Genomic DNA, 11525 nt, shown 5'->3' on the forward strand with positions numbered 1-11525 from the left:
ACACTGCAGGTAAGAAACTTAATGACCCCTGAAAAAGGATTGTTAGTAAGTAAATCTGAGCAAGGCTGAAGTATTATCAGTTTAAAAATGAAATATGAAATCGTATGTGGCTCTCCATAGGCTGAAGGAGATCGATATGAGCGAGTACGACGCCACCACCTATGAGCGATTCTCCAGCGCTGTCAGGAGACAAGTTCAGTCCCTGCGAATTATCCTGGACACTTTGCAGGTTTGCTGGTCATCTTTAACTTTTCTTACATGCTACTGTGTCTAACCAGTGAGGAATATTCTAGAACAGGGGTGTCAAACTCATTTTTTTGAAGGGCCGCATTGTAGTCATAGCTTCTTTCGGAGGGCCAGTATGACTGTCAAGCCAAATAATTGTATGAGCACCTCATATTATATACAATAAAAGCGACAAAAGTGACAAATAACTCGTTTTCAAATCAGACGAGTAAAAACTGGTCAGATATTTAGAAAAAATAAATAAATATTAAAAGTGAAGACAATTTGCAATTCTAGTAATGACACGAATTTGATGCACAATTTGTCACATAAAATGATGTGGCGGGCCGTATCTGGCCCTCAAGCCTTGAGTTTGACACCTGTGTTCTACAACATTCCTGGAAAACCTTGGTTTAAAAAAAAAAAAAAAAAGTCAACAACACAGGCAGCCAAAATGTAGTAGCGCTGAAATGAATCATGTAAAGCTGCCATATTGGCGTTCAAGGAAATAATGTCTTTTTTTGAGGATTCGTGCAAGTACGAAAATGCATGTGTGTAGACTTGTGTGTCACATAAGAATGATTACAGAGCGGCCATGCTTGCTCTATTATTCTCCGACCAGGTGTGAGGCTCTTTGTGTACACCTCGTGTGTGTGACTCTTCTTTCCATCCAGGTGTTTTCCAGCGACGGCTTTGAACGCCAACAGCCGTGCTTATTCTTTGTCCTCGTCACCGCCGGTTGTTAATATGAAGGAGATTACACGCGCGTGTAGCCATGAAGTCATGTTATTTTTATCGTACCTGATGAGTGACTGAGCGAATACACACACACACACGATATGAAACATTCCTGGAAACCTTTCAACAATGCGTTGTGTGTATGAGCTTTAGGGAATCCCCCCCCTCCATTCTTTCAACACCCAAGAAACTTTGCTACATATAAGCACCTGCATGAGAGATTGTGAAGGCCACATAAAGTGATCCAGCACACCCGCAACCTTAGCGAGGATAAGCAGTACAGACGATGGATGGAGCTGGTTCTTTTTTTGTGACTGATTTCCTTTGCCTCTATGCTATAGCAAACTCTTGCTTCTATCTTTATTTTTATCTTTTGTCCTCTTGGCTGTCAATGGTTTCTGTGGTTGCATCACATAAACAACATTCTTTAAAAAAAAGCCCAAAATATGTTTATTTTCTGCAAATTACAATGTGGTTTTTTTGGGGGGGGGAAAAGGAATCTGGAACTCTTCTCTTTACATTAAAACAAAACTATTCAGAGTAAATACAGTAAATTAAATCCTTATTTTATTACGATTATCAGTTGAGTTAACCGTTCTCTGCTTACGTCTTTTTTACATTGTGTTGTCATCCCAGAATTTGGAAAATAGTAAAAAAGTATGTACTTAGTACATACCAGGTATTAAAAATGTTTTAGCCCAAAAATTGAATAGTCAAATAAAGCACAGATACTTGGACCTGAATTAATTGCCTAAGTACAGTAAAAAAGTATTTGTTAATTTCGACCACTGCAACAGTTCGACTGATGCATTCTAGTGTGGCCTTCCGTTGTCACTATTTTTGAGTGAAAAAAAAAAAAAAAACACGTGTGTGTGTTTGTGTGTTTTCCAGGCTAAAGCCAAAGAACGCCAGTGGCTAAAGAACCAGGCTCTGGGAGAATTGGACGATGCAAAAATCATCGATGGCCTCACTGGTGAAAGATCTATATACAAACGCAGAGGAGAACTAGACCCTGAGGTTAAAATTATTTTCTTTTGTTTTTTTCTAAACCACCGCACCTTTTAATACACACACACACAGTTGACCTTTATGTCTCGGTCTCTAAATTCCAGTGGTATATGTGAGATTATTATTACACCCTGGCGTTCTTCTCGGGCGTCATGTCTTCTACTCTCACGCATACTCATTGAGGGATAATTATACAACCATGTCATCATGTATTGTTTTTCTGTCTCATTTAGCTCCAAGATTAAGTATCCCGATGAGTTTTTTTGTTGTTAGTTATCGACTACATGTTTCTGTGTCATGCGTTCACAGCCTGGCACGCCGCAGGAAAAGCCCAAGCGTCTGCGTGTGCTAGCCGACGTGTCGGGAAGTATGTACCGCTTCAACGGCGTAGACGGCCGCCTGGAACGCTCTATGGAGGCCGTTTGTATGGTCATGGAGGCTTTAGAAAGCTATGAGCACAAGTTCAAGGTGAGAGCGGTCACACCCTAACATCCTGTTTGCATTTCAGCGTTCCTCAGGGCAATGATCTAGACCCACCAGTTTTCCCTTTTCATAGCGGGACTTCCAAAGTAGGATAAAATCTTCCCTGAGATGGTGGTTGAGTTTTTTCCCATTGGCATTTCTTGTCGTAGGAAAATAATGTACTTGTAAAAATGAATGAATCCGCCTTACAATTTAAAAGACAACACATGATAATGATTGAACTCATTTTTGTGAGTTCGAAATGTAAAAAGTCTAAAAAAATGTTAACAAAATGTCACATTTACTAATTAATTCTACATTAATTAACTGTAAACTAATGTGAGGTTAAAACTGAAAATTGAATGTTTTACAACACACTTAACATTACATGGAAAAGGACAGAACATCTCAGTAGGTTAAAACATAAAAAAGAATTTTTTGAGAATTTTATTTAATAGCACATTGTTCTGCCAGGCAACTGTACAAATGCCATGTGGTCTGGGAACGGCCTGGCCATAACTTCTCATATTAGATACAGAACATAACATCCTGAACTGAAATAGAAGACATGCCAGGCCCGACCTGCTCTTATATAAGATAGTTATGCTGGAAACCTGACAAGTATATGGAAAGTATGTTCGCATTTGACGAGGCTGAAATACTCAAGTGAGCATCATATGGCAGCTCACCGAACCACAACCTGGCATTGAGATTCATCCTTGGTGCCATTCTGAGTCATGGTGACGCCGTTGCAAATAGCAAGTGGTCCCAAAGTAGCATTCATTTCTTTTTTACTGTTAATAAAACTCATCCGGTCTTCTCTTCTTGACCACAGTATGACATAATGGGCCACTCAGGTGACGGCTATGACATCGAACTGGTCCGAGTGGACAGAGTCCCCAAGAACAACAAGCAGAGGCTGAAAGTTCTCAAGGTAGATGTTAGCAGGGTTCGATTCCGACTCCCGGAATGGGAAATATAAATTATTTTTCCTGTGCTTTCCCTCCATTATTCCCTCCCTTCCGCTATAGACTATGCACGCCCACTCTCAGTTTTGCATGAGCGGCGACTACACGCTAGAGGGCACGGCGGCCAGCATCAAGGAGCTGGCGCGGGAGGAGGCCGACGAACACTTTGTGGTGGTGCTGAGCGACGCCAACCTGGAGCGCTACGGCATCCGTCCCGAACGCTTTGCCCAGGTCCTCACCTCGGACCCCCAGGTCCACGCCTTCGCCATTTTTATCGGGTCTCTGGGCGACCAAGCCGAAAGGTGAGGAAGGGGGTGAATGCAAGATTGCAGGAGGCTGACGGGAGGAAGGGTCAATAACAAGTGTTAAATGGAAAAATTGAAGGTGGTGGCTCAAAGAAACAAGTTTATTAATCATTAATTGATGAAGAAATAATTTACAACACCTTGCCAAAGTTCAACCACCTTAACAAACACAATTTAGTTCCAACCTATTCCGGCCTACCCTTTCACTCTGCCCTTACTTTCAAATTGAGCTTTGGTTTTTAAGTAGAAGCCTGTGGTTAGGGTTTCAAGTTAGGGTTTAAATCAAGAACTTGTTCTTCAAAGTCAGAGAATAAGCCGGTGTTTCAACCTTTATTCAACCTTAGCAGTTCCACTTTAAGTAATACAGTTGGCTTTATTGGCTTTTTGTATTGTCACACTGTCCAAAGTTGGCCTGGCAAAACCACTTGGGGTCCCTAAAGGGTGCAGCTAGATGCACAAGAGTGTGTTGACTGATAGCTGAAGAATGGTTGTTTCCAGGGAAGAAGAAAACAAAGCTTTGTTTCTTACTGTCCAAATGTCAAGAAGAAAGATGTCCTCCATTGTTGTTTCCTGTGCACTTCCTCTTCTTTTGTGTTCACACAAGACTGAAAGATTGCTTGGACTATCTTGTCGTCATCCATTTAACATACAAACATTCGACTGTTGTGTCTTTTTTTTGTGCGTCAGACTCCAAAAGACCCTTCCAGCTGGGAGATCCTTTGTTGCTATGGATACCAAGCAGATCCCCCAAATACTGCAGCAGATCTTCACATCAACCATGCTGTCCAGTGTCTGAGTGATGGTTCCTCTGACTGATCTCACACACATGCACAGACACAAATGCTCACTAATTTATTTTTGCAACCCAAAAGTCAAGTGCTCAGATGGCCAAGCTTCTCGGGAATGAGCGAGGAATGCCCCACCTGAGTGAGGACTCGCTTTCAAGGCGACCGCCTCGGCTCAAGTCCTTGGCCGCCGTGTCAACACGCTCGGGCATTTCCCCTCTGGCTGGTCGTCACCTCGGTCCTGCAAGGAATCTGAGATCTTATTTCATGGTCAGACCTCCCACTCTGTTCCCATTTAGTATCACTGTGACTTGTTGCAATGTGCACGACTGTCAACTTTTCAACAAGTGCCACACATTGTGACGTTTTTATTTTAGATTAAAAAAAAATGGCGTAGCATTAACGGTTTAAGTGACTAATGTCAAAGAAATACTCAATATTTTGAGTTTTGTCATGATAACATTCTTTCTCGGGAGTTACTTGTTGCTAGGCAGAGTTGATCACAACCCACAGTCCACTTTCTATGGTGCTCGTCTTAATTAGGGTCACGGGGTGAGTTGGAACCTTTATTGACACATTTTGGTCACTGCTCTGGGTTCAATATCAAATACTTTTTAACAAAGTGCCGTCAACATCACACTTGCCCCGAATACAAAATCACCACTGCGTGCTCTCAATTAAGTCAGATTGAGTGGATCAATAGAAACACATTCGTTTTGATTTTATTTGACCTCATGAAATGTTTCTCAGATTTGAACTTTTAAAGGAGACCACAAATGAAGTCATGTATATCAAGGATACACATACAGTATATTGTATGCAATTGTACATATTAATTTCAGTGATAGTAAATACAATAGAGGATTTTAATAAAAGAATCAGTGTTAAATCATCATGTTTGTTTTCTTGCACTCCACTGTATTCATTTGGCAGCAATGTTCCATTTTCTTTCTGCACTAAATATATTTCTCTTGGAAGTTAAATGTGTTTTTTAGCTCGAAGAAGTAAATCAAGGACACCGTCACCATTGTTGTTGTTGTTGCTGCAGCGATGTGTTCATTGCCGACTTGGACTTCAAAGTTTCCTGTGAAGTGGAAAACCGACCAACCTAAATTAAGGCGAGTTCATTTTATACGGTGGGAAAAGAGCTTTGGTTGATAAACATGCCAATAATCTGTACCACTTTCCTTTAGCTGTGCATTATGGTCATCAGAAACCTTGACATATTTCTGAAAAATGAAGCTTAAATTATATAGCAAAAATCTGCCTATGCATTGGGGGGAATTGAATAAAAAACATTTAAAATATTTCGTTTATTTAAAAGGAGGGCATCCACGAATATATGAATGTGCAATAATGCAATTCTCTGCCGAATTTTGTTTACAATTTCAAGAACAAGAACCAAAAAGTGTCAAATACACAAATCAGTTTCTAATGTCATTTTAAACTGCTTTATCAGCTCTTTTCTCTTGAAGGTTCCGAGCAGGAGAACACAAGCGGCCACTCAGTCGACCTTCCCAAACTACTTTCATCGGGAATCTCCCATAATGCAGCTGTGTTCTCTGCTACCGTGACCTCTGGCCAGACGGTAATTACAAAGTGCTTCACTTTCTCTTTTTCCTTCCTGCACCATATCATTTTATTGACGTGATGTGTGACACTTATTTGGGGAAAAGTCAGCCACTGTTTCCACGTGTGATTCCGCCCAGACGGGTATGTTTGCTTCAGATGAGTCAGTTGTTTAAAAAAGAAACAAACTATTTCAAGGGCGATGTCATCACATCAATGTGGCACTTGTAGCATAAAACACACACATAGATGGCGACGGTCTTCACCGCACGCTTGATTGATTGATGGCGCTGATTGAAGGCCCATGTCACGGCAGCGCAGCAGGCGAGAGGTGGGTCAAGGGGCATTGGAGGAGTGGGGGGGGTAGCGTTACTCTTAGCCAAGCAGGGTGATTGATAGCCGGCTGTCAGTGTGCTGGAGTTCACACTGCAGGAATGTTACGACGTGGTCATAAGATTTCTCAACCATGCGTGTGTGTCTGCCGGTGTGTGTGGGTGTGTTGTATGCTAGTCATGTGTCAGAAGTGCATGGAGTGTCGAGTCAGGAAATCAACCCAAAAAAAACAGAGCTGGCATTTTACAGTCTGAAACTTTTATTTATTTTTACAGCCGCAGTTCATGAGATTGAGCTTTCAAGCCATAACCTTTACAGATCTTAATTTGACCTCTGAACTTGAATGCACAAATACAATTGGTTCGGTAAAATTTGCAGTCCTTTTTACGTAACCAATACGATTCCTGATGCAATTGGAGTTGGTATTTAAACAGACCTCGATATCATGCTGTTCACATTTCGAAATCATGAGACTGAGATGACACCTAACAACTTTCAGATCAGTGGTGCCTTGCTATTTTGAGGCTTTAAACATGATGTTCTCACAACAGTGTCATCAGCAGGTTGCTGGAAGAGTCACAGAAAGACATATTGGAAATTAAAGAAAATTATTTTAAATAATGCTCTACAAAAGATCCTTCTTGGAGAACAGCAAGGTGTTCCAAAAAATTCTGAAACTACATATTGAAAGGTGTCAAATTAGGTTTGCCTAGAAAGTGTATTTTTGTGTCACTAAAATTTAAATATCTTTCAATCTCATACATACTTTTATGTCATTCATATGTATCTACTTGAACCCAAAATGGAAACTTCTGTAGTAGCTCCTTGTCCCTTATGGTGCAATAGCCGGTTAGCAAACAACTGATGTCACGTCTTCATTAACTTGAGAGGAGCCTCGTACACTGCCCTGCTGTCAGAGCCAAAGAACCTGACACTTAGAAATGCGGACCTTCAGACGCCTTGGCTGTGGCTTTTTACACCGTTTGATGCCAGACATGTTTGGGCAAAGATATGATCACAAGAGTTATTCTTCATGGCATCACCCGTGATTGATGGCAGTGTGCTGCAGGAGTTGCTCTTCACTCAGTGTTTTCATGGCCTTTCAATTCAGAGAGGAGGACACAAAAAAATATTTGGATTATGTCATTAATAGTCATTTAGCTGTTGTTCTCTTTTTTTTTTTTTCCTCATGATGCAATGTATCTCCATTACCAAAGCTTCCAAAATCGTCGGAAAATGTGAGTCATCACGCTGTGGTCAGCAGAACAGGGCAGGCATTAAATCCTGTAGTCCCTGACAACTAATAAACATTGTTTTCTTGAGGAACTACATCATACTCACCGTCTTCTTATAAGCAACTAATATCGATTTAAAAACTTCAGATATAAAAAAGAAAAAAAAATCACAGGCTTGATTTATAACACGCTGACAGGAAAATCATAGCTCCTTCGGTCCAATTCAATGTAATTTTGGCTTGTGGTGCATTTTTCTGCAGCCAGTCTTCTATTTTCAATATAGTATGTGCACAATGTGATTTATTGGTGGGCCAGGCAAAGCATGTACAGTATGTAGATCCTGGTGTGTAGGAGGACACAGACATCTTGGCCTCTACTTACATGAACTTTATTTCTAGCATCCAAAATGATAAAATTTGCTAAGACTACTACCACTACCACCACCACCACTACCACTACTACTCCTACTACTACTACTACTACTACTGCTACTACTACTACTACTACTACTACTACTATCGTATTTTCCACACTATAAGGCGCACCGGATTATAAGGCGCACCTTCAATGTACTATTTATTTTCTGGATCCAAAGACAAATATTCCAATTGTATTCCAGTTTTGCAAATTCATCATTTTCGGGTATTTCATTCGTTTTGGTTCGTGCACCTGACCTCAAAATATTTGTAAAAAAGAGTAAACAATAACAACATTAAAGTAAAAGTACAGACAAAATGCAATTCTATAAAGAAACAATTTTCAAAAGTCAATGCTGCAGTCAGCTGGAATGAAAAATGTGAACGCTCACTCAGCTGGCGAGAAAAAGAGGAAGCTGCATTCATCCAGAGAGGTATTTCCTGTCTGGTGGAGCGATTAGGTACGAATGGGAGCAAAAATAATTAGCTATTATTTTCCCATGCACTGTAAAGTGCCAAATTAAAATAACAAAAATACATCAGTACTGTTCCTTTTACATGAAATTGTGCAGCTCAGCATCATTAAAGACAATGGGACGTGAGTTTGTTCTTCCTGAACTCATCACTCTTGGCATTAACTTCCTGGCCCGAGCGGAGGAAGTCAGTCAGGTCAGGAATTAAGTTTTCGAGCCGTTGCTATCTTGCTTTGAGACTATTCGGCCGGAATGTTGTCAAGCTGTGTTGGAAAACTACTCACAAACGTCCAGACAGCGCTCGTCATTCGTCATCATTAAGGTCATTAGTGACACTCACCTCAGGGCGGGCGGGGGGCTTAATGTCTATACGCCCACTCTTATTTGTGCTTGTGTGGAGAAAGGGAGGGGGCTTTAAATCATTCTTCATTGTTTGTCTTCAGTGGAATGATGTTGAGCTACCTGTGGCATCTGTAGTCTGGGAAAGAGACATAAGGGGGTTTTGCGGTTTGGGGCGGGGGGCGTGTGTTGGAATCTGCTAAACGCATCAAGGGCGGAATTCGTCATTCAAACATCAGGACATCACAGTGTAGCAATAAGGAGCCACGTTTTTTGCTGATTGTTGATGCTGGTAACTATGACAACCAGACCAGATGCGTACAATCAGCGAGTAAGCCTGTCTGTGATGGATGCTCATTTTGCGGACAGGGAATGGAGGATGAGAAGTTTTTAAAAAAAGAAGGACGGACTGGGCAAGGGCAGAACTGGGTTTTCGTCCATCCCTGTAATCGTCCACAGCCTGACTTGTGTGTTGTCTGCCAATAATTTTTTATGTTCACTCAGACAGTCTCACAAGTTTTGATGTTTTCTTTGTCTAATTTTGTTTGCCCTCCACAATTACACCACTTTTTGAATTCTCCCAAAAAGTAGTAGTAGTAGAAGTAGTAGTAGTAGTACCGTATTTTCCGCACTATAAGGCGCACCTAAAAACCTCAAATTTTCTCAAAAGCAGACAGTGCAGTGCGCCTTATAATCAGGTGCGCCTTATATATAGACCAATATTGAGCCACTACAGCAGGCGTGTCCAAAGTCCGGCCCACGAGCCAATTGCATATCTTATATATGGACAAAGTTTTAAAATGGGACATTCATTGAAGGTGCGCCTTATAATCCGGTGCGCTTTATAGTGCGGAAAATAAAACAAAATAGTTTGGCATAATTAATATAATTTGTAGTAATTTTGTATTCTAATACAATATTTTGAAATACTACGCAAAATTATATTTGTAATATTGGAATATACGATTGACAAGTTGAATTTAAGCACATTTTACTGCTGCTCACTTTGCTGCTGCTCACCTCAAAACGCTATATTTGCCTCAACTTGTTTGGCATAATTCACACTGAATGACATATACATTAATATATTTCAGAGAGGGCATGTCAAATCCTGTTTGGAAACCACAGGTGTGTCTGAGATAATAGAAAATTTAACTTGCAAGAGACTATCCAGCAATTTCTAACATGATAGTTACTTCTGCAATGAGAAAATCAGATGGATTAACAAAATTAACAAAAGAGAGTCCCCCTCCTCATCGTCCTTTCTTTGCGAACTTTATCTCAAGGGGGTGGTAGATGTGGTAATTTATTGCCTGAGAGAAAATTGACATCTTTAAAATGGGTTGGGACGTAAATCAAGGCGGTAATGGACAACGCAAAGGTTAAGAGGTTAGAAGGAGGTTCATCATTGTTTAAAGCAATATTGGTTCTGCACTTCGCCAAACAAAAATGTCTTACTCACAGGCCGGTACATTTTTTTGTTTTTTTTTACCTCTTTCCCGTCATGTACAATTATTAAAGTGTCATTTGTATTTGCAAGTCTTGGGACATTTTGTCTAACCAGACTTGTTTATTTACAAACTCTCAACAATTCAGTTCTAATTGGAGACTCAGTGCGGTGCCTAATTGACGAAAAACACAATTTAAGTGCAGTTGCTGTGATTTGGTCACAATCACTCATGGGGACCCCCGACTTGAGAGAGATGTCACTCATGCAGAATAAGAGTTAATTGCAAGGCTGGAGGGGAAGGGGCAACACCTTTGACCCGCCCCTCTAATCGACCATAGGCCACATAAATTAAGGGGGGAGGTTGAGTGAGTCACACAGGAGGGGAATGGAAATGCTGAAGGTGGAAGTTGTTTAAATGTACAGAATTTTGGCTGTGAGCACATGAAGGAGGGGAAGGGAGCGCATTATCACACACCGTTTTTCTTCTATTTCCTCTTCTACCCGTCTTGGATCTCATTGTGTGTCCCTAATGTAGTGTCTGCTACAGGTCCCTCTGTTGAGTTTGGGATACTACGATTTTTGAATACATGCTGCATCTTTTTAGAAGCTTCTCACACCTGCCTCTGAATTCTTCACATTGAGCAGGAAATTCGGTTGTTCATTAAGGACACGCCCACACACATGCAGCACACACTTCCCAGAGGCCAAAGTCTGCTCGCCAGGAGGGTGTGAAGCATCTGGCTGCTCAGGACACGCTCTCATATTCCAAGGCCGGGAACGTTGCCGTCCTTGGCTGATCCAAACCCTCATCATCATCATCAACCAGTCGCCACGTCATGCACTTCCTGTTTAGACATCCTAACATGGGCTGTTAGTCAGCTAGCAGATAAGACCGTGCTAGCCATGATTCACGTTGTAAAAGTCCACTGTCAAAGGTTTACGATTACTGTGAAGTACCTCAGATTTGCAATCGTGTTCTGCCTTTTAAGGAAATTCGAAGGAAAAAGAATGACTCACTCAGTTTAACAAAAGACCTCTGCCATGGCCAAAAATTGGATTGGCGACAAACATCTCCAACAATATCCACTTATTCTACCATTGAAGTCATTTTATTTAACATGTTTTTTTAATTTAACATTATACAATATAATTATTATGTTTTTCGGGGGTTACATTGAACCATATCACTTTCCAAGGATCTCCTACTTCACTCTTATGT

The 11525-nt window shown here is 40.9% G+C and overlaps 1 protein-coding gene across 1 annotated transcript in view; it reads left to right on the forward strand.

Moving 5' to 3' along the window:
* The window catches only part of vwa8 (von Willebrand factor A domain containing 8), a 31407-nt gene extending 26024 nt beyond the window's left edge, over window positions 1-5383 (forward strand). Inside the window, exons 40-45 of the mRNA XM_049727039.2 lie at window positions 121-229; window positions 1855-1980; window positions 2281-2439; window positions 3269-3367; window positions 3465-3703; window positions 4394-5383. Of these exons, the coding sequence (XP_049582996.1) occupies window positions 121-229; window positions 1855-1980; window positions 2281-2439; window positions 3269-3367; window positions 3465-3703; window positions 4394-4502 (841 nt within the window). The 3' untranslated portion in view covers window positions 4503-5383. The remainder of the gene's footprint in view (window positions 1-120; window positions 230-1854; window positions 1981-2280; window positions 2440-3268; window positions 3368-3464; window positions 3704-4393) is intronic.
* The last annotated feature ends 6142 nt before the right edge of the window (window positions 5384-11525 follow it).

Source organism: Syngnathus scovelli, chromosome 8, assembly GCF_024217435.2.
Source record: "Syngnathus scovelli strain Florida chromosome 8, RoL_Ssco_1.2, whole genome shotgun sequence".
Classification (NCBI taxonomy): domain Eukaryota; kingdom Metazoa; phylum Chordata; class Actinopteri; order Syngnathiformes; family Syngnathidae; genus Syngnathus; species Syngnathus scovelli.